The following is a 26,602-nucleotide window of genomic DNA, read 5'->3' as shown; positions in this document are numbered from 1 at the left end:
ACAGAAATTCAAAGGCACAAATGTTGGTAAGCCAGGTACCAGGGCGGAAAGGGAAAGAACTATTTTCCAGAGCCACCATTGGCTTTTGTTGAGAGGAGCTAATTTAAAGCTTCCATCACTTCTTGCAGGATCCCCCTGCCTCTGCCTTATACTCCAAAGGAGTCTGGAAGATGCCCTTCCCAATGCTGCATAAGAGCCCTGAGTATTTGGGGTGTGAAAGTGAGGTCACCACCAATGCTCTGTCACGGTCACCTGGAGGGTCTCCCTGCTGTTGAAGGCCTCCTACCAACACCTGCACACCGTAGCTGTCGAGGTCCCATTTACCAAGATACGTGCTGGTTGTGAGACAACGCAGTATTAAAGTTTCAGGCTGAAAGATGGCAGCAGGTAAAGGTAGGCAGCAAACGATAAGATGGTCTCCAGTTCCAGGTAAGTACTTTGAGGTGTGTGGCCCCTATCTGTATTCCATTGAGGATTACACATGCACACCATGCGTCCAGAGTTGGAGAATTTGAAAGTAGCATCTGCTGGTCTGCGCTTGTGCCCTGGCTCGCCTCGTGTTTCTGTCTGAGGCGTTAAAGGGTGGGGCAGAACTTCGTCTTCAGTTCCTTCTTCATGGTGAATTTCACTAACCCGCAGCAGAAGGGAGGGTGAGTGGAATGTGGAATACAGATAGGGACCACACACCTCTGAGAACCTCCAGTTAAAGGTAAGTAACTTTCTCTTTGAGTGATGGTCCCTATTATATTCCACCGAGGGTGATTAACAAGCAGTATCACAGAATCATAGAATATCAGGGTTGGAAGGGACCTCAGGAGGTCATCTAGTCCAACCCCCTGCTCAAAGCAGGACTGATCCCCAATTAAATCATCCCACCTAAGTTAGAGGAGGGTGGCAAGGATAAGGATGGAATGGTTGTCCGGAGATCTGCCATGCTGAAGGAGGCATCCACCGTCAAGTCCTGCTTTAAGGTGTAGTGTGCTGCAAAGGTGTGGACAAACTCCACATGGCTGCTCTACATAAGTCCACGAGTGGCATGTCCTGAAGGGAGGCTGTGGTTGAAGCCTGAGCTCTCGTGGAGTGAGCCCGCAACCCTGTGGGGAGAGGTAGGCCCGACAGCTGGTAGCAGACTTTAATGCAACCTGAAATCCATTTAGAGATTCTCTTGATGGAGATGGCCTGTCCCGAGTGTAAAGTGTGTAAAGACAGAGTAACCTTCTATTGGATGGTGGTATAGACAAATCACTGCCAGGTGGCCTCTCAAAAAGATGAGGATGAGACTTGAGTTTTGATATTTCCTTGGGGGCTCATAAGGTCGCTGCGGATAGAACTGAGGAGACCTGTGGCACTGGGTGGATGAGTAGAGCTGGAATTTTTGTTTCAGGGCAGGAGTGTAAATGCCCAACAAATGAAGAGCAGCCCTAGAGTCCTTTCGTGTCTGTAGTGATTTGTCTGTCTTCTGATTAAAAAGATGGGATTTGTCGAAAGGGAGGTCCCTCAGTGGTGTTTTGGACCTTCCTAAGAAAACCAGAAGAATGGAGCCAAGACTCCACACATGACTATCGCTGTAGCGATGGCCCTGGAGGAGGTATCTGCTGCATCTTCTGTTGACTGGACGGCAGTTCTGGTCATGAGTTTCCCTTCGTCAACAATGCTTGAAAACAAGCACAATCTTGTTGTGGAAGACTATTAGCAAACTCATCGAATTTACTATAATTCAGAAGATCATATTTGGCTAACAATGCCTGATAATTTGCAATCCTGAATTAAAGGCTAGAAGATGAGAATATTTTACATCTGTCATAAATATAAAGGGAAGGGTAAACCCCTTTGAAATCCCTCCTGGCCAGGGGAAAGCTCCTCTCACCTGTAAAGGGTTAAGAAGCTAAAGGTAACCTCGCTGGCACCTGACCAAAATGACCAATGAGGAGACAAGATACTTTCAAAAGCTGGGAGGAGGGAGACAAACAAAGGTTTAGGGTCTGTCTGTGTGCTGCTCTTGCCAGAGACAGAACAGGAATGGAGTCTTAGAACTTTTAGTAAGTAATCTAGCTAGGTATGTGTTAGATTATGATTTCTTTAAATGGCTGAGAAAAGAATTGTGCTGAATAGAATAACTATTTCTGTCTGTATATCTTTTTTGTAACTTAAGGTTTTGCCTAGAGGGGTTCTCTATGTTTTTGAATCTAATTACCCTGTAAGATATCTACCATCCTGATTTTACAGGGGGGATTTCTTTATTTCTATTTACTTCTATTTTTTATTAAAAGTCTTCTTGTAAAAACTGAATGCTTTTTCATTGTTCTCAGATCCAAGGGTTTGGGTCTGTGGTCACCTATGCAAATTGGTGAGGCTTTTTATCCAACATTTCCCAGGAAAGGGGGGGTGCAAGTGTTGGGAGGATTGTTCATTGTTCTTAAGATCCAAGGGTCTGGGTCTGTAGTCACCTAGGCAACTTGGTGAGGCTTTTTACCAAACCTTGTCCAGGAAGTGGGGTGCAAGGTTTTGGGAAGTATTTTGGGGGGACAGACGCGTCCAAACAGCTCTCCCCCAGTAACCAGTAATTGTTTGGTGGTGGTAGCGGCCATTCCAAGGATAACGGGTGTAATATTTTGTACCTTGGGGAAGTTTTGACCTAAGCTGGTAAAGATAAGCTTAGGAGGTTTTTCATGCAGGTCCCCACATCTGTACCCTAGAGTTCAGAGTGGGGGAGGAACCTTGACATGGTGGCACAGTGGTGGGATTAACCTGAAATCATCTGAGATCCAGTTGAGATTTTTGAACTAGAAATACAGATTTTAAAAAGGAAATTTTTTTTTCTTTGGAAAGAAAGTCCAGAAAGCAGCTTTGAAACTTTGGCCAAGCAGAGACAAAAGGGGATTATCTTGTGAATTGCAGGTTTTTTTGCCTGGAGGCAGGGTACTTAACTCCTGCAGGGAAATTCACAGTCTTCCAACCCATTGTTTTTTTTTTTCTTTTCTTCCTAAAAGTAAATAGGGGGTGTGTGTTCTACCCATTTGCTTTTTCTTTGGGCTGGGTAAGCAGGTTTCCAAGCAGTTGGAGGTTTTTTGCTTTAATTTGGGCCCAGAGCAGAGACAAGGGAATTGTCTTTTTCTGTAGGCTGACAATCACTATCAGAAAATAGGTATTCTATTGCAGCACAGCAAAATTTTACAGCCAAGTTTTGTTTGTTTATTTCTAAACCTCGGGTGTAAAGTTAGTTAAAAACAGAGAGGTTAGAATGACCAAATCCTCAGCTCGACTACAGCTGGAATTAGCCAAATTTCAGGCTGAGGAAAGACAAAGGGAACATGAAAGACAGATAGAACTCATGCAGCTGAAGAAGGAACAAGAAAGGGAGGCAGCGAGAGAAGCAGAACAACACCAAGCAGCTGCTCACAGGAGAGCTATGGAAGCGAGGGACAAAGAACTGGAGGAGAAGGAAAAAGAGAGGAAATATGTGGAGGAGATGGAGAAGATAAAGGCCCAGCAGAATATCCCAACAAACCCTAGTAATCCTTCTCCAAGTACCACTTCCCATCCCAGAAAGTTCCCCACCTACAAGGCAGGCGATGATACTGAGGCCTTCCTAGAAAACTTCGAAAGGGCCTGCCTTGGGTACAACATCTCTGCTGACCAATACATGGTAGAGCTGAGGCCGCAGCTCAGTGGACCCTTAGCTGAGGTGGCAGCTGAAATGCCTAAAGAACACATGAACAAGTATGAACTGTTTAAATCCAAGGCGAGAGTCAGAATGGGGATAACACCCGAGCAGTCTCGTCGGAGGTTCAGAGCCCTAAGGTGGAAACCAGACATGTCATTTACCCGACATGCCTACCACATTGTGAAACATTGGGATGCCTGGATATCAGGAGCAAGTGTTGAATCTCCAGTAAATTTGCCCTTCCTAATGCAAATGGAACAATTCTTAGAGGGTGTTCCTGAGGAAATAGAAAGATACATCCTAGATGGGAAACCCAAAACTGTAATTGAGGCAGGAGAGATTGGAGCCAGATGGGTGGAGGTGGCAGAGAAGAAGAAAACTGGTCGCAGTTGGAGCGGAGACCAGAAGGGACCACCCCAGACCACACCTTATTACCGGGGGCCGCCCAAAGCCCCACCTACCTCCCAAAGAACCCTCCAGACCCCTTATCGTCCCACCACCCCGTTCTCCAGCAGCCCTCCTCGCCCCAGTGACCCGTCAGCTGGACGATGTTTTAAATGTAACGAGCTGGGGCATGTAAAGGCCAACTGCCCCAAGAACCCCAACAGATTACAGTTCATTGCACCGGAATCACACCAGAGGTCCACAGGCCCAGATACCTCCCAGATACCCTTGGAGCGGAGGGAAACTGTGAGTGTGGGCGGGAAGAAGGTCACCGCGTGGAGGGACACCGGAGCACAAGTGTCAGCTATCCATGCTTCCTTAGTGGACCCCAATTTAATCAACCCAGAGATCCAAGTGACGATTCAACCCTTCAAGTCCAACTCTTTCAATTTGCCTACAGCCAAGTTGCCTGTCCAGTACAAGGGCTGGTCAGGAATGTGGACTTTTGCAGTCTATGATGATTATCCCATCCCCATGCTGTTGGGGGAAGACTTGGCCAATCATGTGAAGCAGGCCAAGAGGGTGGGAATGGTCACCCGCAGCCAGGCTAAACAAGCCGTGAGGCCTAGCTCTGTTCCGGAAACTTCTATCAGGACCCAGTCAGAGGTGATGGACCCGGACCCCAGGCCAATGTCTGCAACAGCAGTAGTGGATCCAGTCCCAGAGACCCAGACGGAACCAGTCCTAGAACCGGAACCAGCCGAACAACCAACACCAGACCCCGTGTCAGCACTGAATCCAGTACTTGCAACCTCAACAACAGAGGGCCCCACCGAACCTGAACTGGCAGCAGCCAATAACCCGACCCAAGAGGCTCAGCCGGAGCCTGAATCCCAACATAGTGCACCAGCGGAGAGCGGTTCACAATCAACAGAAACAGCTCCATCCCCTATATCGCTTCCAGAGGGACCAAGCCTAGGTCCACAATCCCATGAGGAACTGATGTCTCCAGCATCAAGGGAACAGTTCCAGACCGAACAGGAAGCAGATGAAAGCCTCCAGAGAGCTTGGACGGCGGCACGGAGCAACCCACCGCCTCTCAGCTCTTCTAATCGAGCCAGGTTTGTTATAGAAAGAGGACTTTTATACAAGGAAACTCTTTCTGGTGGACACCAGGAAGACTGGCATCCTCAGAGACAGTTGGTAGTTCCAACTAAATACCGGGCCAAGCTCTTGAGCTTAGCCCATGATCACCCTAGTGGCCATGCTGGGGTGAACAGGACCAAAGACCGTTTCGGGGGGTCATTCCACTGGGAGGGAATGGGCAAGGATGTTTCTACCTATGTCCAGTCTTGTGAGGTGTGCCAAAGAGTGGGAAAACCCCAAGACCAGGTCAAAGCCCCTCTACAACCCCTCCCCATCATTGAAGTTCCATCTCAGCGAGTAGCTGTGGATATTCTGGGTCCTTTTCCGAAAAAGACACCCAGAGGAAAGCAGTACATACTGACTTTCATGGATTTTGCCACCCGATGGCCGGAAGCAGTAGCTCTAAGCAACACCAGGGCTAAAAGTGTGTGCCAGGCACTAGCAGACATTTTTGCCAGGGTAGGTTGGCCCTCCGACATCCTCACAGATGCAGGGACTAATTTCCTGGCAGGAACTATGAAAAACCTTTGGGAAGCTCATGGGGTAAATCACTTGGTTGCCACTCCTTACCACCATCAAACAAATGGCATGGTGGAGAAGTTTAATGGAACTTTGGAGGCCATGATACGTAAATTTGTAAATGAGCACTCCAATGATTGGGACCTAGTGTTGCAGCAGTTGCTCTTTGCCTACAGAGCTGTACCACATCCCAGTTTAGGGTTTTCCCCATTTGAACTTGTATATGGCCGTGAGGTTAAGGGGCCATTGCAGTTGGTGAAGCAGCAATGGGAGGGATTTACACCTTCTCCAGGAACTAACATTCTGGACTTTGTAACCAACCTACAAAACACCCTCCGAACCTCTTTAGCCCTTGCTAGAGAAAACTTACAGGATGCTCAAAAAGAGCAAAAAGCCTGGTATGATAAACATGCCAGAGAGCGTTCCTTCAAAGTAGGAGACCAGGTCATGGTCTTAAAGGCGCTCCAGGCCCATAAAATGGAAGCATCGTGGGAAGGGCCATTCACGGTCCAGGAGCGCCTGGGAGCTGTTAATTATCTCATAGCATTCCCCACCTCCAACCGAAAGCCTAAGGTGTACCATATTAATTCTCTAAAGCCCTTTTATTCCAGAGAATTAAAGGTTTGTCAGTTTACAGCCCAGGGAGAAGACGACGCTGAGTGGCCTGAAGGTGTTTACTACGAAGGGAAATGTGCTGGTGGTGTGGAAGAGGTGAACCTCTCCATGACCCTTGGGCGTATGCAGCGACAGCAGATCCAGGAGCTGTGCACTAGCTACGCGCCAACGTTCTCAGCCACCCCAGGACTGACTGAACGGGCATACCACTCCATTGACACAGGTAATGCTCACCCAATTAGGGTTCAACCTTACCGGGTGTCTCCTCAAGCTAAAACTGCTATAGAACGGGAGATCCAGGATATGTTACAGATGGGTGTAATCCGCCCCTCTGAAAGTGCACGGGCATCTCCAGTGGTTCTAGTTCCCAAACCAGATGGGGAAATACGTTTTTGCGTGGACTACCGTAAGCTAAATGCTGTAACTCGCCCAGACAACTATCCCATGCCACGCACAGATGAACTATTAGAGAAACTGGGACGGGCCCAGTTCATCTCTACCTTGGACTTAACCAAGGGGTACTGGCAGGTACCGCTAGATGAATCTGCCAAGGAAAGGTCAGCCTTCATCACACATCTCGGGCTGTATGAATTTAATGTACTCCCTTTCGGGCTGCGAAATGCACCCGCCACTTTCCAAAGACTTGTAGATGGTCTCCTAGCGGGATTAGGAGAATATGCAGTCGCCTACCTTGACGATGTGGCCATATTTTCGGATTCCTGGGCAGACCACCTGGAACATCTACAAAAAGTCCTTGAGCGCATAAGGGAGGCAGGACTAACTGTTAAGGCTAAGAAGTGTCAAATAGGCCTAAACAGAGTGACTTACCTTGGACACCAGGTGGGTCAAGGAACTATCAGCCCCCTACAGGCCAAAGTGGATGCTATCCAAAAGTGGCCTGTCCCAAAGTCAAAGAAACAGGTTCAATCCTTCTTAGGCTTGGCCGGTTATTACAGACGCTTTGTACCGCACTACAGCCAAATCGCTGCCCCACTGACAGACCTAACCAAAAAGAAACAGCCAAATGCTGTTCAGTGGACCGGAAAGTGTCAGAAGGCCTTTAACAAGCTTAAAGCGACACTCATGTCTGACCCTGTACTAAGGGCCCCAGACTTTGACAAACCGTTCCTAGTAACCACAGATGCATCCGAGCGTGGTGTGGGAGCAGTTTTAATGCAGAAAGGACCTGATCAAGAATTCCACCCTGTAGTGTTTCTCAGCAAAAAACTGTCTGAGAGGGAAAGCAACTGGTCAGTCACTGAAAAAGAATGTTATGCCATTGTCTACGCTCTGGAAAAGCTACGCCCATATGTTTGGGGACGGCGTTTCCACCTGCAAACCGACCATGCTGCACTAAAGTGGCTTCACACCGTCAAAGAAACTAACAAAAAACTTCTTCGGTGGAGTTTAGCTCTCCAAGATTTTGATTTCGACATCCAACACATCTCAGGAGCTTCTAACAAAGTGGCTGATGCACTCTCCCGTGAAAGTTTCCCAGAGTCAACTGGTTAAAATCGTCCTTGAGATGTGGAAAATATTGTTAGTCTTTATGTACTTGGTAGTATATTTAGAGATGCATGTGTCTTATTAACTCTGTTTTTCCTAGAGCTCCAGGAAGAAATCCCAGCCAGTGTTTCACCCTAGCTGAGATTTGGGGGGCGTGTCATAAATATAAAGGGAAGGGTAAACCCCTTTGAAATCCCTCCTGGCCAGGGGAAAGCTCCTCTCACCTGTAAAGGGTTAAGAAGCTAAAGGTAACCTCGCTGGCACCTGACCAAAATGACCAATGAGGAGACAAGATACTTTCAAAAGCTGGGAGGAGGGAGACAAACAAAGGTTTAGGGTCTGTCTGTGTGCTGCTCTTGCCAGAGACAGAACAGGAATGGAGTCTTAGAACTTTTAGTAAGTAATCTAGCTAGGTATGTGTTAGATTATGATTTCTTTAAATGGCTGAGAAAAGAATTGTGCTGAATAGAATAACTATTTCTGTCTGTATATCTTTTTTGTAACTTAAGGTTTTGCCTAGAGGGGTTCTCTATGTTTTTGAATCTAATTACCCTGTAAGATATCTACCATCCTGATTTTACAGGGGGGATTTCTTTATTTCTATTTACTTCTATTTTTTATTAAAAGTCTTCTTGTAAAAACTGAATGCTTTTTCATTGTTCTCAGATCCAAGGGTTTGGGTCTGTGGTCACCTATGCAAATTGGTGAGGCTTTTTATCCAACATTTCCCAGGAAAGGGGGGGTGCAAGTGTTGGGAGGATTGTTCATTGTTCTTAAGATCCAAGGGTCTGGGTCTGTAGTCACCTAGGCAACTTGGTGAGGCTTTTTACCAAACCTTGTCCAGGAAGTGGGGTGCAAGGTTTTGGGAAGTATTTTGGGGGGACAGACGCGTCCAAACAGCTCTCCCCCAGTAACCAGTAATTGTTTGGTGGTGGTAGCGGCCATTCCAAGGATAACGGGTGTAATATTTTGTACCTTGGGGAAGTTTTGACCTAAGCTGGTAAAGATAAGCTTAGGAGGTTTTTCATGCAGGTCCCCACATCTGTACCCTAGAGTTCAGAGTGGGGGAGGAACCTTGACAACATCCTTGAAGATCTAGATGCTTCCCTTCCTTATCTGCTAATGTACATTGAGGATTGCTGTTTGGCTCTTTCAGCAGCAGCCAGGACTACAAGGGAATTTGGAGGTGGGTGGGAGAAAAGATATTCAGAGTCTTTGGCCGGAACATCAGAGAGATTTTCTGTACCTTTGGAGGTAGCTGTGCATGTTGCAGAGGTGCGCAATACAGTTCTAGGAGGATCCAGTATGGCTTTGTTAATTGGCAATTCGATTCTCGCCAGTCCCAAGATGTGAATGATATCCAGAATCTTGTGCTGGGAAGAGGAAGTTACTCATCTTGTGCCGTAACGATGGTTCTTCGAGATGTGTGTTCCTATGGGTGCTCCACTTTAGGTGTCTGTCTGCCCCTGCACCTCTAATCGGAGATTTTTGGTAGCAGTGTCCCGTTGAGCCCATGCATGTGCTCTGCCTCAAGGCTATTTAGCACTGCACAGGCGAACCCCCCTCACTTCCTTCTCTACCACAGACCCCTTTAGAGAACTCCGAAGTAGAGGGGAGGACAACGGGTTGTGGAGCACCTATAGGGACACACATCTCAAAGAACCATCATTACTGCACAAGGTGAGTAACTTCTTCTTCTTCGAGTAGTATCCCTATGCGTGCTCCACTTTAGGTGACTCCAGAGCAGTACCCACCACTGGAGGCTGGGACTTCAGAGCGGAGTCTTTTACTACAGAGAGTACTGTGGAGTCAAAGATGGTGTCAGCGGCCAAATCTTCAGTGATCGCATAATGTTCTGCAAAAGTATGAACAGAGGCCCCAATCATTGCTCTATAGATTGGGGAGATAGGGGTATCTCTGTGGAATGTGATTGAGGTAGGAACTGATCTCATGGACTGTGTATGGACGGAAGCAAGTAGCGAATGCAACTAGAGACCCATTTGGATAGTCTTTGAGGAGATATCACAGAGCTTTTGGATCTTTCTGTGGACGAAAGGAAGAGTTTAGGGGATTTCCTTAAGTCCTTAGTCCTGTCCAAGTAGAATGCTAATGTCCTTCTAATATCTAGTATATGCACAATTGTCTCCCAGTTGTCACAATGTGGTTTTGGGAAAAAACAGGGAGATGGATCTGTTGATTCATATGGAAAGCGCAGAAAAAGTAGGGAGAAACTTGGGATACGGCCTTAGAGGTGTGTTTTATTTTTTTAAAGACAAAGGCAGTGAATGATGGGTGTGCCATCAGGGCCGCTATTTCTCCTATGTGCCTAGCTGAGGTGATGGCAATTAGAAATGCTGTCGTCATGGACAGATGTAAGAGAGAACAAGTTGCCCTGGACTCAGAGGGACATCTAGTCCAATCCCTGAGAATTAGCTTAAAGTCCCAGGCTGGAGCAGGTGGTGTCACATGGGGGAAGAGAGTCCCAATGCCCTTAAAGAGTCTACGCATTAGTGGTTGAGCAAACTCTAAGTGGGAAGCCATGTTCGCCATGAGATATACCTTAAGGGAGCTGAGTGAGAGTTTAAAATGTAGCGCAAAATCAGAGGGAGGAAAGATGAGGTTGGGTCTGTCCGTTTGGAATGGTACAAACTTGGAGTTGTTTCCATTTTGTAGATAGGTATGTGGAGTGGTCAACTTGTGGTTGTGTTGCAACATGTGTTTCAGTTTGTCAGAGCATTCTGCTTCTAAGCCTTGGAACAAAGAAAAATCCAAGCCTGGAGGCGGAGGACCCATGGGTTAGGGTGAAGGGTCAGCCCATTGTTTTGAAAGAGCGGGTGAGGAATGGGCTGACGTCAGAGGAACAGGAGGGCATACTGCCATCTGCATTAGGTAAGGGAGCCAGACTTGTCATCGTCAAGAGGGGCAATCACAATAACTCTCGCTTTGTTTCACTGAATTTTCAACAGAATCTTGGATAGGGTAGGAAACTGGGAAAAGACATACAAGTGGGCCCTGTCTGTCTGGGAAGATGAGGGCACCTGCCAGTGAATGTTTCCCCCAAGGATGGCTATATCTTGAAGCACCTGTGAATTCAGTATACACTCACTGTCGTGAGAAAATTCCAACTGAGACTGTTGGTTATCCCGTTCTGTATCCCTTGTAGACAGACAGCTGAGATGAGCACATCGTGATGGGTGCATCAATTCCAAAGTTTGAATGCTGTCTTGCAGAGGGAGGGAGATCTGGAAGCTCCTTGGCAGTTTATACAAAACATACAGGTTACATTAAGTCCATCATAACCTTTGTGTGTTGTTTTTGATGAAATATAGAGTTTGTGCACAGGCACTCCTAACAGCCCCTAGCCCCAAAAGAGTGATATGGAAGGTCATTTCTGTGGAAGGCCATTTGTCCTGAACCTTGTTGTTGTGTAGGTGAGCTCCCCAGCATATTAGGGAGATGTGTCCCAGGGTGGTGAATGTGGGTAGCGAGAGGAGTGCTCTCGCTTGTACTGCATCAGGCTGGTGCTGATAAAGTCCAGTCACTATACCGGGGTTAGTATGCTACTACAATGAAGTGAACCTTGGAGACTACCTTGTGTGGAGCATACCTATAATGATCCTGCCCCAAAGGTAAGCAGTAGGAAATCTCCTGTGCGATGGTTGTATTGAGATATGGAACAAGGCACCCTGTAAGTTCAGGGCTAGAAATCACTCTCTTTGCTCTAGAGCTGGTTCTAACTGCTGTGAAGTAAGGTAAGGTGACTTCTGAATGGCGTGTCAGGTGTATAGATGGCAGCTGATGCTGTAAGGGATCATTGTTCAGGTCCCTGACCAGCTCATCAAAGTGCTTATAAGAGGCAGTTTGAGAGGTCATGGACTGGGGTGCAGACTGTTCTCACTTTTGAGCCCTGGGCCTCTTACACTGTGGCTCATAACAGCACAGAGATGGTGAGTATTTGAGAAGATTGTGATCTGCGGTGTGGTTGAGAGGTATATCTTTGCTTCTGTTCCACAGTGTAGATTCCTAAGGAGCGTAGTGTGGTCCAAGAAGTTCACCGTGCAATGCTAAATAGCCTCGAGGCAGACCACCAGAGAGGGAGAGCACATGGCCAGGCTCAAGGGGACACTGCTCACAAAAATCTCCGATTAGAGGTGCAGGGGGCAGACAGACACCTAACGTGGAGCACCCACAGGGACACTACTCGAAGAAGAATCATGGCTCTCCTCCAAAGGATTTTGGTATTTCCCCATGAGTCTCTTTAACATATCCTGGAATTGCCTAAAGTCATCTGGTGGGGAAGGGTCTAATGTACCCACCGCCTCATATGGAGAGAAGGAAGGGAACCTTGCCGGTTCTGGCTGAAGAGCCAGAACCAGGCTAAAAATTCATCCTCCATCATTGGAGCTGTATACCTGTTGAAGGATCCTTCAAGGTGACAGTTCCCTCGTGGATTGGGCAGGTTCTGAGGGGAGGTATTATGGCCAAATCTGATGGAGATTGTGAGGGTCCCCATAGTATGGGGAACCAGTGGCTCTGTGGTGGTTCCGGCGGTAGATGCTGCCATGGACATGGTGGACTCCGTGATGGTGCATAAGAGTGGTATGATCACTGTGATTCTCCTTCTGGTTCTGACTTGTCAGAAGAGGAGAAGGTGGATTCCAGTTCTAATGGTGGTACTGGAAGAGTGTAGTGCATCAGTGTGGACGGTGAGGGACCCTTTATCAGAGGCACAACTCTTGGTGGAGATATAATCTCTCTAGAAGTGGCAGAGCCGGATGGAGGGGGTGACTCCAGATCTGGGAAGGCAAAGACCTCCTGGGATGCTGCGATGGTTCTGGATCTCCCTTGTGTAAGAGGCACTCTCACTTTCCCAGTCATTGATGCCACCCTTGGGATCTTTCCTGGTGCGGGAGGGTCCCATATCTCCAGGGGTGCTGGAGATGGCAGTACCAAAGGATCAGTGCCTGGAACTGCCGGATCCCATTGTATATGGGTCTTTTTCTTGTACCTGTGGGATTTAGAATGTACTTTGTCCCCTTGGGCTGAGCTGGTAGAAGGAGCATCCATCTCCTTTGATTTGGAGAAAGACTTAGTCCCATGCTTATAGGAGTGCTTCCTTACCTCCTGACTAGGTCCTACCAAAAGGTCCGTGGGGGTGGTTCCACTGGCACCAGATTCGGATGTAGATGGAGGCATGCTCCTCGCTAAATGAGGCCAATGTACAGGGAGCAGGGTGTTCCCCAGCCTGGTTCTGAGTGTGATCTCATGGAGAGCTCCATGAGATACTTCTGAGGGTGAAGTGCCCAGCCTTCTTGGGTGTGGGTGGGGAAGGACTGGCAAATACTGCACCTTGCTGTGATGTGAGCTTCTCCCAGGCAGTAGAGACAGAGCTGGTGGTCGTCGCAGACCAAGAAGGATTGCGGGCAGGTGGCATAGAGTTTGAAGCCTGGAGTCCTGGGCATAATCTGGTACCCACACCAGGGTATGGGGGAAGGAGGTGGAAACACCAAATCTATCTAAAAACAAGCTGAAACTATTAACTATTAAAACTAAAAGAAAAATGTAACTGGTAAAACTACTATAAAACTTGTTAAAACCACATACAACTATCTTTTTTGGAAGTGCCTCAGAAACAAGGGCACAGAGTTCCGATCCGGACCATGTAGTGGTCAGAAGAAATTGAAGATGTGGTTGTTCTGCCCTGCCCTTTATCGCCTCAGAAGGAAGCATGAGGCAAGCCAGGGTGCATGCGCAGACCAACGGACACACTTTCAAATTCTCTGACTCCGGATGCATGGCACGCATGCATAACCCTCAGTGGAAGAAGGGACCATCACTCGAAGCAGAAGTAATTGCATCCCAAGGAGCAGCAACTGCATAAGTAGCAGCACATGGCCCTGCCAGGCCCCATCTCCAGTTGGTGAAGCTTGGCGTATTGGCAGAGTTTGGAAGAGAAGAAATAGTTATTAATCCTTCCGTAATTGTTGTTCTTTGAGATGTGTTGCACTTCTCCATTCCACTGTAGGTGTATGTGCACTCCAGCGCACAGTTGTCAGAGAGTTTTTCCCCTAGTGGTAAACATCAGGGTGGCATGAGTGCCCTCTGCTGCCTCACACGCTGGGTTCAGGCATAAAGGGCAGAGCCACTCCCACCCCTCCTCAGTTCCTTCCTACTGGAAAGACTCCGACAGAGAGGAGGAGGATGGCGGACTGTGGAATGGACATACGCAACACTTCACAAAGAACAACAGTTATAGAAAAGTTAGTAACTGTTTCTTCTTCGTAGGGTGACTACCTGTGTTCATTCCACCACAGGTGACCTACAAGCAGTCCAAACTGATAGTGGGCTCGGAGTTTATTTGCACAGGTATTGGTAGAGCACTCGTTCAAATCTGGCATTGTCTCTCACTGTTGAGAGTTTACGTAGTGACAGACAAATGTATGATGTGATGACCAAGCTGCCGCTTTGGAAGTGCCTAATATGGGGGACATGAGCCAGAAAGGCTGCAGAAGCTAGTTGGAACCAAGATGAATGACCCAATGCTCTATCTTAGCAGTTCTCAAACTGTGGGTTGGGACCCCAAAGTGGGTCACAACCCCATTTTAATGGGGTCGCCAAGGCTGGCATTAGACTTGCTGGGGCCCGGGGCCAAAGCCCAAGCCTCCACTGCCAGGGGTTGAAGGGGCTTCAGCCCCTGGCAGTGGGGCTCGGGCTACAGGCCCCCTGCCCAAAGCTGAAGCCCTTGGACTTCGGCTTTGGCTCCCTCACCCAATGTGGTGGAGCTAGGGCTTTGGCTTTGACCCCCTGCCCCACACCCAAGGTGGCGGGGCTCGGGTGACCTCTGGGTTCAGTCCCCCTCCTGGGGTCGTGAAGTAATTTTTGTTGTCAGAAAGGGGTCATGGTGCAATGAAGTTTGAGAACCCCTGCTCTATCTGGAGGCATCACACTAGCCAACTGGTAACGTAACAGCATGCAACTGGCTATCCAAGATAAGATCACCTTACTGGATAGCCCTTCATTCTGTCCACACACATGATCAAGAGTTGTATCAAAGACCTAAAAGGTATAGTCTGGTCCAGATAAAAAGCTAAAGCTCTTCCAACATCTGGAGCACGAAGCCTCTCCTCACCTTTACAACCATGAGGTTTCGGGAAGGTCAATAAGAAGATAGGTTGGTTAATATGAAAACTGGAAACCACCTAAGAAAGAAACCTTGGGTAAGGGCAAAGGTAAACTGTGTAGAAAACAGTATATGGAGGATCTGATACTGATGCCCTCATTCCCCCCCTTTACTAGCCGATGTAATGGTCACAAAAGATGCATCCTCCACAGAAAGGTGCAATAGGAAGTAGGATGCTGGAGGTCCAAAAGGGGAACCCATCAGTTTTGCTAAGACAAGAGAGTCAAGCTCCATGGGGGAACAGGATCCTACTTGTGTGGAAATAGTTTGTCCAGGCCTTTTTCAACTCTTATGAACAACAGGTTGGAAAAAAGTGAATGGCCATCAATAGGTGGGTGGAAGGCAGAGAAAATCACTAGGTGCACGCTGAGTGAACTAACTGCTAACCCTTGATGCTTTAGGAACAGAAGATAGTCCAACACACGCTGAACAGCAAGAACGAGGGAAACGCCTTTCAGTCTGGACCAGCTGGAGAACCTCTTTCATTTACCTAGTTTTCTACTATTTAGCAGCAAGTCCTGAACTCCTCTAAAGCAGGACCCCCCTGCAGATGTCAGCCATGAAGCCTCCAGACTGTCACATGAAGCATCTGTAGATTAAGATGGATGGGGTGGCTGCGTTTTTGCTAAATCAAGTTTGTGTCTAGTTGGAGTGACAGCGGAGGATTGATTGAGAGGGATAACAACTCTGAAAACCAGTGTTGACAGGGCCCTGCTGAGGCGATAAGTATAAGATGAGCCGTGTTCTGCTTGATTTTGCACAGAACTTTGGGCAAGAGAGGAATGGGAGGAAAAGCACACACGAGTCCGTTTGACCATGGCAGTAGAAAAGTGTGCGTCAACAAATCCACGCTGTGGCCTATGCGGGAGCAAACCTGGTGACATTTTCTGTTGTCTTTTGTTGCAAATAGATCCACCAGTGGAGTTCCTAAAAATGGACCTTGCTATGTCTGGGCGAAGGACCCACTCATGGTGATTGATAAACAGACTGCACAGGTGATCGGCCAGAGTATCCTGGATCCCTAGAAGATAAACCACTTTTAGATGTACAGAACTGGCAATGTATAAATTTCAAGGCAGAATCACCTCCTGACACACCAGCGAAGATCAGACCTGTAGCAAGGAGGCATGGCCTCCCTCAGAGATAGACCAGGAGGGACCACAACCTGCCCCGGGGGCTGCAGAGCCAGGAAAGCCACGCCTGCCCCCATCAGAAGCTGAGGGGCGAGACAGGAAGTGGATATAAAAGGGAGGCCCTACAGCTTAGTTGGGCTGGAGCTGCCGAAGAAGACAGACTATTCTTCCCCGCTGCTGGAGCGGGACGTTGAGGAGGACCGCTGCTGCCCTAAGGACTTGCCTGTGCTTCTAGAGAGCTCTGCCACTCCAGACATTGAGGAGCTGCTGAGACTACCATTGGTGGTGTATCCTGGGGAGACGGAGGACGACCCCGGGATGCAGGTATACCCGGAGGGGAGGGGAGGGGTGGAAGTAGCCCAGCGACAGCTGACTGTAGTCTGGCTGCGTCACTGCCTGAAGCCACGTTAGCGTGTTGCGGCTGGAATCCCTGCTGACCCCAGTGGTGGAATAATCCACCACTGTTAGGGCCCTGGGCTGGGACACAGTGGAGCTGGGTGGGCCTGGGTCCCCATAACCCCTGCCACCCCACACCTGGGGTAGCAGCCTCCCAACTGTAGGCTAGGAGGCCTGCACTAGTCTAACGTCCGCTAAAGCTAGGACGCTAGACCCCTTTTGCTGCTCTGCCCTGATCGCAAGCCAGAGCCCCCTGATTGTTTGCTGCCCACCCTGTCTGAGTGCCGAGGTTCATACTCGGTATTGCTCAGCCCAGTTTAAGTGGCCTGAGCTTTAAAGACAGCTAATTCCCCTCTAATTAGTTGCTGTGTCAAGGCATGACAGTGAGGAGTCGTGGCCTCCATCAGAGATAGACAAGGAGGGACGGCCACATGCTCTTAAAAGCCCCTTCTTCTTTGTTTACATAGAACATGGCTACTGCATTTTTGGTCAAAATCCTACAAGCCCTTTCCTGGAACGTGTGGAAGAAATGCCAGGCAAACCAACCACATAACCTGCAACTCCCTGACATTTATATGTAATCTTAGATTACCCTGTGTCTGTATGAGACCCAAGATAGACCATCAATCCAAAGCTGACACATCCGTGACTAAGGTGAAAGATTGTTGAGGTGAAGGGATCTTCCTTGTAAACGTTGGAAAGTTCTGTCCATCTGTCTAGGGAAGAGAAGACCCAATTTGATATCTGAACTATCGTGTCCATATGGTGTTTCTTTGGTGAATACACCTCGGCCAATCAGCTCTGTAAGCTCTCTGAAACGTAGTCTGGCATATTTGGATGACATAAATGCAGGCTTGCCATGTGCCAAAGCAGCCTCAACGGCTACTTACTGTGCAGAAGAGATATGTCTTTAAACCTAGAATGATGCCTTGCATCGTCTGAAACCTTGACGATGGAAAGGAAGCTTTGGCCATCATGGAATTGAGGACCATTCCAATAAATTCTATTTTCTGTATCAAAGGCAGGATGGACGTCTCTGTGTTGATCAGTAGGTTAAGCACATCAAACTTGGACAGGATAATGTTTATACTTGACAATGTTTATGACTTGGATCAACTTTTTACTAGCCAGTCATCCAGATAATGGGAGACATGGACTCCTGATCTCTGGAGGAATGCGGCTACCACTGCCATACGCTGTGTGAATACATGAGTCAGCCAGCAGACTAAAAGTCAGCACTGTGAACTGATAGAACCGTTGGTAGAATCTTAGAATCTTTCTGTGGCTCTGATGAATTGCCACATGAAAGTAAGCGTCCTTTAAGTCAAGGAAAGCATACCAGTCCCCTGGCTCAAGAGAAGGAATAATGGAAGTTATAGTGACCAACCGTAATGTCCATTTGTTTAGGAACTTGTTTAACTCTCTCAGATCTAAAATAGGCCTGAGACCTCACCTCCCTTTCCATTCAGGATCAGGAAGTAACTGGAGTAATATCACTTTCCTCTGAGCAACTGAAGGACCTCCTCTATAGCCCCCACAAGAAGAAGCGATTGTATTTCTCGCAATAACACGGCTTTGAGAGAGAGGTCCCTAAAGAGAGATGGGGAAGTGGGGGGCTAAGAGGGAGGAAACAGAAAGAAGTTGAAGAGTGTATTCCACTTCCACCATGCTTAGAACACACTGAGACATGGTGAAGTGGGCCCAAGCATGAAGGAAGTGGGATAGGCAACTTGCAAAAATCAGAGAAGGCAAAGATGGCACTCTTGGAACTGGTACTCTGCTCTTGACCTACTCAATAAAATGTGTGCTAGGAGAATGCAGTCTACCTTGATGAACCAGCAGCTGCAGGACAGAAGGTGAGGGTGGACATTTTTTGTATCTCCTATATCTTTCCTCGTTGGTTTGAGCTACAACTCTGAGAAACTGCTGGGTCTGATAAGGACAGAAAGACTTCCTCTTTGCCCCCGGAATATAAATCCTTAGGAATTTCAAAGTTACTCTGGAGTCCTTGAGACTATGCAAAGTGTCATCAGTTTTCTCCCGAGAAGAGCGATGACCCCTCAATGGGGAGGTCCTAGATTGTTTGTTGAAGCTCTGGGAGGAGACCAGAGGATAGCATCCATGAGGACCATCATATGGTGATGATGGAGGCCAGGCAACAAGTTGCAGAGTCAGATGCATCATGACCAGCCTGCAGAGCTGTTCTAGAAACCAACTTGCTCTCCTCCACCATCACCTGAAATTCTTGTTTCATATTGTTTGGGAGCTCATCCTTAAACTTCAAAATTGTATCCCACCGGGTAAAATCATAGTGCCCCAGCAGAGCTTGCTGCTTCGCAATACAAAGGTGTAACTCTTCTGTGGAATAAAAGCTTCCTTCCGAACACATCTAGTTTCCCAACCTCCTTGTTTTTTGGTGTCAATGCCTGGAGACCCTGCTTCTCCCTTATATTAGCTGCAGATACTGCCAGGGAGCCCCGAGGGGCAGGACTGTAAAAATGTTAACACAAACGAGAGGGGATGTAGTATCTCCTCTCTGCTATTTTTGCAGTAGGCGGCAGGAACAATGGGGTCTGCCAAAAAACCTGAGTAGGCTCCAGAACAGACTCATTAATAGGCAGAGCTAACCTTGATGGAGCTGCTGATGTTGAAAATGTCCACAAGCCTGTTGGATTTTTCCTGGACCTCCTCTGGATGGAGGCCTGGAACCAAAGACATCCTTTGCAACAACTCTTGATGGGCTTTGTAGTCACCCAATGGCAAGGAAATAGGCTCCACCATAACAGCCTCATATGGGTTGAGGAAGAACATGCCAATGACCCTCGGGGCTTATCCTGTTTCAACTCTTTTCAGGGAAGCTCAAGAGAAGGATCCTGTCCCTGCACAGGGTAGGCCCACTACCAAGGTTGGGCTGCTTATGGTACTGATGTTCTTGATGACTAGCCAAGGAGGTAGAGTGGGAAGGATGTGGGGACACTCTTGACTGAGGGAAGAACCCCCGTGGGTTCCCCAAAGGTCACTGATATGGGCCTGGCCCCCAATTGTGCGCAGACAAAAGGTCCTTGTGGTCTGCATCCTGCTGGAACAGGGGTTGAAACCAGGGTGGGCAGGCACTGCATACAGGTTACTGGACATGTCCAGACTGAGAGACACACAAACCTACTTTAGAATTTGAAGAAGAATCCACTTCTTCAGACCATGCAGGAACTGTCCCCTCAGTATTCGAGAGGTAAGCTCAGATTCTGGAGAAGGGGATAGCGAGATCCTCTGTGGATTTCCCCTAGAAGGTACCATTTTAGTCAGTATGCTAATTGTCAAATCCGATAGTTCCACATGGTGGGGAGCTGAAACTACGATCATCAGTGCAGATGCCAAGTGAGAATTTTGAATTCCTACGGAAGGAGGTATTGACAGATTCAACAAATGCCTCAAGAGTGGATGGTACTGGGAAAGTATTCTGGTCTTGTGACACTGGAACCTGAGGTGACAATGGTGAAGCTGGTCCTAAACTGGGCTCTGGAGCCAACAAACTCCCATTCTGAGGCTTGTTCTGGATAATGCCTCCTTTTTAAGCACACCTTCGAGTCCTTGGTAGAGGCTCAACTTCTGAGCCTCTGATCTTGAGGTGCCCAGTACCAAGTCCTTAGAGGACTTGTTACCTCCTCTTTGACACCAGTGAAACTGATCTGTCTTGTGGTACAACCAAGGCTGGAGGAGCACTGCTGCCTGATGCAGAGGCAACTGGTACCCGGATTGTGCAAGAAGGCTCCAATAGAGGATGAAGCTCCAATTCCAACTTAAGCAGGTACTTAAGTCTAGCTGCCCTGTTCTTTTAGGATTGTGGCTTAAATGCTTTACAGATACTGCATCTGTCACTAACATGAGCTCCCCCACCCCCTCAAGTACTTAAGGCAGCTGGACTGCAGGTCTTGAATTAGCATTAGTTTGCCGTAAGAGTGGCAGGGTTTCAAGCCAGAAGAATAAGGCATAACTCCGGTATCAACACCGGTACCCAGATAGGAGCTGGTGTCAAACAAAACTTCCCAAAATGAAAAACAAAAAACCCCCCCAAAACCTAAATTAATCTAAACACAAATTGCTCTAACACAACAATGGGTACTAACGACAGTAACCATGCCGCCCCACAGGTACTGATAAGGGAAAACTCTCCAACAACTGCACTAGAGTGCAAATATACCTACAATGGAAGGGACCTATATAATTGCTCAAAGGAGCACATTTATTCCTCCTCTCCCCAGACCTGGATAGGTTTACAATACTTATTGTCCTTTAAAAAACAAATGCTAGAAACTCAGGAAATTCACAACTAAGATTCCAACACCAAATATAACTCTACCCTTTATCACTGCTCATTCCCCACCCAGGTGCAGTGTGCAGCCTCAGCTTCATCACAGATCTAGTTACTTTACGGGGGTACAGTACTGTCAATGTCTTTGGAGGGCCTTGCATTAATGTCCCTTGCTGGAAGTGGTTCCCAAATCGATCAGCTGGCAATGAACAGATGATTCCTGCTGGCCAGCTGTTTGATTCTGGTACAGTGGGCAGGATACGGGCTCAGAATTCCTGATCCCAGCTCCCCTTACCTTTGACAGCTTTACTAATGTGTTTGTCCTGTGGTTAGAGAATTCCATTTACCATTGCCATTCAATGCCAGCACAGGCGCAGCAGTGGCCAGGCATAAAAGTAATGGTAAGCTCTGGAAAACTCTGAAAGAGTTTCATTTAGGGATGCAGATTTCTCCTTTATAATGAGAATGTGGAATACATTACCGTTGTTTAGTTATGTAAAGTTCTTCAAGCAAATGTTGCTCCTCATAGCTCATCCAACAGTCTTCAAGATCCTCCTCTTCCTTCTGCAACAATTGTTCATAGAGTCTTACTGGATTCCAACCAGTCATTATGTCGTAAGTGATTACACATCCAAGGGAATGTGACACAATTGAGACTTTCCCTCCTTTTTCTTCAAACTCTGGATTCCGAGAACAGAACAGCATATATAACCGGTTCAGCTCCTGTTGAAGGCCTTTTACTAGCTGTTTTAAGAGAGAAAACATTGTGTTAAGATTTCATCATTATCTATTTAATCTCCCTGTTTCTGTTCATCTTACTATGAGTTCAAAGATGGGACTGCTTCATGGCTATGTATGTGGCCATTCAAGTATGCACTGAATGTGACTGTTGCACTGTAGCTCACTCAGGCCTTGAGAATTTTGCTTTATCAACGAGTAACTTAAAACTGTCCAAAAGATAACCATTTATAGACGAGAACAAACTAACCTTGACTCTAAATGTCCTGTTTTAAAGAAATGTTCTAAGGATTTTATTCTTAAATTACTGACATGTACTCTCTATCTTAACTCCATTTTAACTCAGTTCTCTGTCTGGGAATTTCCAGGGCTTTAGACATGTTTATGTGCATGTGCTAAGAGTCAGGGAGCAGGGTCTCTATGGTGCTTTGGAACTACAAATGGTTCCTAGGTCCACAAGCTGCCACCCATGAGTCCTCCTACGCATCTACAGTTTGATTCCTGCTTACCCTCTCAGCACAGGGCCCCATGATACATAAGGATCTGTTAAGATATGCAGCTTGTCCTGAAAATGTACAAGAGTCAGCAGAGAGGCACCCTTGACTAGGAACAGGAATTAAGGTATGGAATCTGTGGGGGGCCAAGAAGCAAGGAGAAGAGCAGGATCCACTATGGTTAGGGGAAATGTGGAGAGCTTAGTTATGCAGGCATTCTGACCCGGCAATAAGACACATCCTGTGCTCCTTAGGAGCTCTGTAAGACTACAGCAGTCAGCAGGTTCAGAACTGCAGTCCAGCTGCCTTTGCTGATGGACTGATGCTGATTCACTTGTATACGGGGCATTACAATGTAAATCCCTAAGGCACCCTAGTGTTGTATTAGCTGTAAGAAAGTAATTTGATAACAGTGCTCACGGAAACTGTGACTTCCAGAGACCTCTGACTTTTCTGCCCCGGGGCTGGAGCTAAGCAGGCAGCCCAGCAGCGAGCCCCCAGCAGCTCCTAGCCGCCAGGCAACAGGGGAGCCCCGGAGCTCCTAGCTGCTGGGCAACAGGGGGACCCTGCAGCTCCCAGCCCCCCAGCAGGCAGTTGGGGGTCCCCTGGAGCTCCCAGCCACCAAGGGCAGTAGGGGACCCGCAGCAGCCCAGCTGCGGCGGGCGGACCCCACAGCAGCCCAGCCACTGTGGGTGCTGGACCCGCCTCCCTCCCCATTTTGTCAGGGGGTATTTTTAGTAAAAATCACGGACAGGTCACAGGCTTCTGTGAATTTTTGTTTATTACCCGTGACCTGTCCGTGATTTTTACTAAAAATATCCGTGACAAAATCTGAGCCTTAAATTATGAATCTTTTGATTCTTTGTTTCTCTGTGATCATCAAGACTTTCCCTTACTCCCCAAAATTGGGACCAGTAAGTGCCATCGGCAAGGGGGGCAAGCTGTGCCACTTCATGTCCCTCTTGTGGAAGTGAAAAAGTGAAAATTTTGCTGCCTGCCTATGGTTAGATAGGGGCCTAAGATAGACAGTGAGTACCATGCACAAACCAACTCAGATGGACCCAGAAGTATTAGCTCCAACTCCCATAGGCATTCAACTGGCATAAGAGTTTGAGAGGCACCCAGCATACAGAAGAGACAAATAACTGAATACATCTCTTTGGTGAGTGGTGGTATAAAGGTTGACAGCAGCTGATGACATCCAAGGCTTCTGATTAAATATTTTCCAGTAGTGTCACTCATCTCAGTTTCCTAATTGTACTTTACCCAGCAATTCATGTATTTTTCCAAAATCTGCTTTCTAAATGTAGCAACATTTAGATTCCTTCATATACAATGTGATATTAAAGGACCAATTAAGACTACACTCAAATTTTGCATGTTAGTAATGTGCCTCAATCATCTAACTGTAACAGCTCTATTATGTTATCACTGCTTGTATAAAGATGTGTCACAGACAAGTGCATTTACAACCACACCTCAGGCTGAGACTGTGTATTATTCTTTACATGGACTAATGGCATACATGGTTATGGATTATTTAGAGCTCCTTGTGTTCAATAGTACTGATCAGCTTCAAAGGGTTTATGAAGATATTTTGTGTCTAAAAATTCAGAAAACATTTTCCCCAAATTGCTTCTAAGTCCTGTAAGCGTTACCTGATCTGATCAAGAACTTTATTATTCTGCTCACTGCTTGGTTAAACTATGCCATAAACAACTCCTCTGAACACTGCTCTGTCCCATTTCTCCTGCTACTGGGCATCTCTGCAATTAGTGTCATTTACCTATTATACCAAAAAGAATTAATAAAAAGCTCCACAAAAGGCAGAAAGAAGCTGTTCTGGAAGAAAAGCACAAATGAGATAGGTGGAGCTGGCATCCACTGAATTTGAAACGCAGAGAACAATGCTCAAGAAGAGAGGATCGAAATGTTAACAACAATGCACTATAGTCTACAAGCATGTATTCAGCAGACTAATCCTATGGTAGTCCTAAAATGATGGTATATTGTTCCTATGCTAGTTCAACCTACCAGAAACTTGTAATCTGCTCTCAAATCCTGTGTGCGCACACATGAATCACAAAGACAAGATTCACGGAGAAAACTTGCCTTGGCAGAAATACCAACAACCACAGCGGTTAAGGAATGAGACCGAAATAAAAGCAGTTCTACGTGTAAAACCCAACCCACTCAGTAACTGAAGTGATGTTTCCAGAACTTGGCATAAGGGGTGGCCAAGAACATGCTTTCATTGGTGAGCAAGTGCAGTAATGGGATGGCCTGGTATTTACCAGACGTGGTTTTTGCCAGGTAAAATCATAGTTTTTACTGCTCTGGGAAAAACTAGTTACTCCCAGTTTAAAGCATTTTCAATTTTTAAAACTGTTGATTAATGCATACCACATTATACTTAGTTTTAGTTATATACAGTATTCAAATTGCGGTTACATAAGGCAGTAGATTTGTAGATTAATTTAGGGCTGCATAAATAAAAAGTAAAACTGCACTGGGTGTAATACTAATATATGTAATTATAATACTGAACATCAGAATGCCTGTATACATTTTGGTTTGGTATTTTCTCAAGGACTCATATTTCAGTTTTCAATATTATATAAACAGAAGTCAAAAACATTTGATTATAGGAAAACAACAACAATGCAGAGCTGTGGGCTTGAAGCATTAAGGAACCAGAAGCAGGCAGAGTTGCAGGGGTTACCACTCTAGGTCCATTTGGCCATGCAGCATTCTATAGCAGAAGACCGACTTTGATGTAGTGGATAGACCGAGCCTAATCCCCAGTTTTGAATGGATGTATTCAAAATTTGAAAAGACTCGTTCTACGTTCGCTCAACTTGCTGGACATGGATGCAATTATATTTCTCCGTGTCCTGGTTTAAACCTGGTGTAAGCCAGTATTTACCAGCACCCTCTCCTAAACTAGTTTTCCCCCAGGAAATGCCAACCCTTCCCATGCCCCCAAGATTGCTACAGGAATTTTAATTAAAAAAAAAAAAAAACACAGAGAGAAAGAATTCATTTTTTAACTCGTATTTTTCCAGAATGCTGTATTCTATGAATCGCTACTGCATATAAATATGAATGGCAGCTGTGGGTACAAATGTTTGCAGTATGTTTCACAGCCAGACAGTAATCATTTAACATCCTCAGCTTCAAAACATTTTAAAAACATTAATGAATCCTTACAACAGCCGTGTGAAGTAGGCAAGCATGATCTCAATTTCAAAGTAAGTTCTTTGGGCCTGGGACACTGCCTACTTTGATGTTTGTACTGAGTCTAATGCATTTTGGGTACTACTGAAAACAAAACAAACCATACTACGGATAAAGAAATGGATTCAGAGAGGGTTACCCAAGGGCACAGGGGGAAAAAGAAATAAATCAGTGTCAGAGCTGGAATTAGAACCCAAGACTTCCCGCCTAACAGTCTTGTGCTCAGATCACACCATTCCTATATGTTATGTTTTTCCTGGGATGGCAGAGACCTTACGTGGAAGAAGAAAAATATAATTGGGGAACCCCCCCCCCCTTTCATTTCATGGACACCTGCATTGATAAGTGACCTTCAGGCATCCATGGCACTACATTATGAATTTCTCATTTTCTACACATTTTGTGGTAGAACAGGGTATGTTCCTCTCAAGCACATCTGAAGTATCAAGCTATCAACCTGATAGGATGCTTCTATCTAGTCTTTAAAAGCGTACTGTTATTGGAGAGTTAAACACACACACCAAAACGTATGTACAGCAGAAAGATACTCTGCACATGGACTTCTCAGCAGCTGTAAATTCAGAAGCAAAAGAGAGGCCTGATGACCAGATTACAAGGCTGTAATAAAACCAGATCAGCTGACGGAGATTGTTTCTAAACCCTAAATCACTGTATACCTAACCTATTTGCACAGTATAATTTACTACTATAGCTAAGCTGTAAGATTTCCAGTCACCATTATCATTAAAGTGTCATGAATTAACTTAGTACCCAAATATTTAGCAGCTATAGTAAAACAAACAAAAAACTCTAATTGCATCTGTAAAGCACCATTTGTTTCTCTGACTACACGGGTCTATATCAGCATTAGGATTATATAACTGAATCTTTTGGTATTTAGTAAGCAAAAAAAAAGAAAAGAAAAGAAAAAGCAGCTTACATGTTAAGTCCCAGCTAAGATATGACTTGGGTAATCAGTGTATGTCACAAAATTAAGATATTATTATTTAACCCTCAATAGCTTTCTCAATCTTAAAAGGACACAATATTTTGGCCAGCAAAAGGACACCTTGGTCTGAGAAAATTCTTCATCTTGTTAAAAGGTATTTTAACCTCACCAAATCAGTTTTGTCATTTTATCCTGTTATAAACCTCATCTCCTCTCTAGAAAATGCATTCAGTACAAACTCCTTTATGCTTCTTAAATCAATGGCCTTACTTTTTCACGTCCAATATCAAAAGTACTGCTCTAATTCTCCATTTCCTTTCCTTTCCTAGACT

At 46.4% G+C, this 26,602-nt stretch overlaps 1 protein-coding gene across 2 annotated transcripts in view; it reads right to left on the bottom strand.

The window, feature by feature from the left end:
• DDHD1 (DDHD domain containing 1) overlaps positions 1-26,602 on the bottom strand; it is a 117,977-nt gene that overhangs the window by 22,000 nt on the left and 69,375 nt on the right. For both annotated transcript variants that reach the window (XM_048853328.2, XM_048853329.2), the window contains one exon: positions 21,334-21,596. In XM_048853328.2, the coding sequence (XP_048709285.2) occupies positions 21,334-21,596 (263 nt within the window). The remainder of the gene's footprint in view (positions 1-21,333; positions 21,597-26,602) is intronic.

The sequence above is a fragment of the Caretta caretta genome, chromosome 6 (genome assembly GCF_965140235.1).
Source record: "Caretta caretta isolate rCarCar2 chromosome 6, rCarCar1.hap1, whole genome shotgun sequence".
Taxonomy (NCBI): domain Eukaryota; kingdom Metazoa; phylum Chordata; order Testudines; family Cheloniidae; genus Caretta; species Caretta caretta.
Note: the sequence above shows the minus strand (reverse complement) of the source record. Positions and strands in the feature narration are given on the sequence as shown.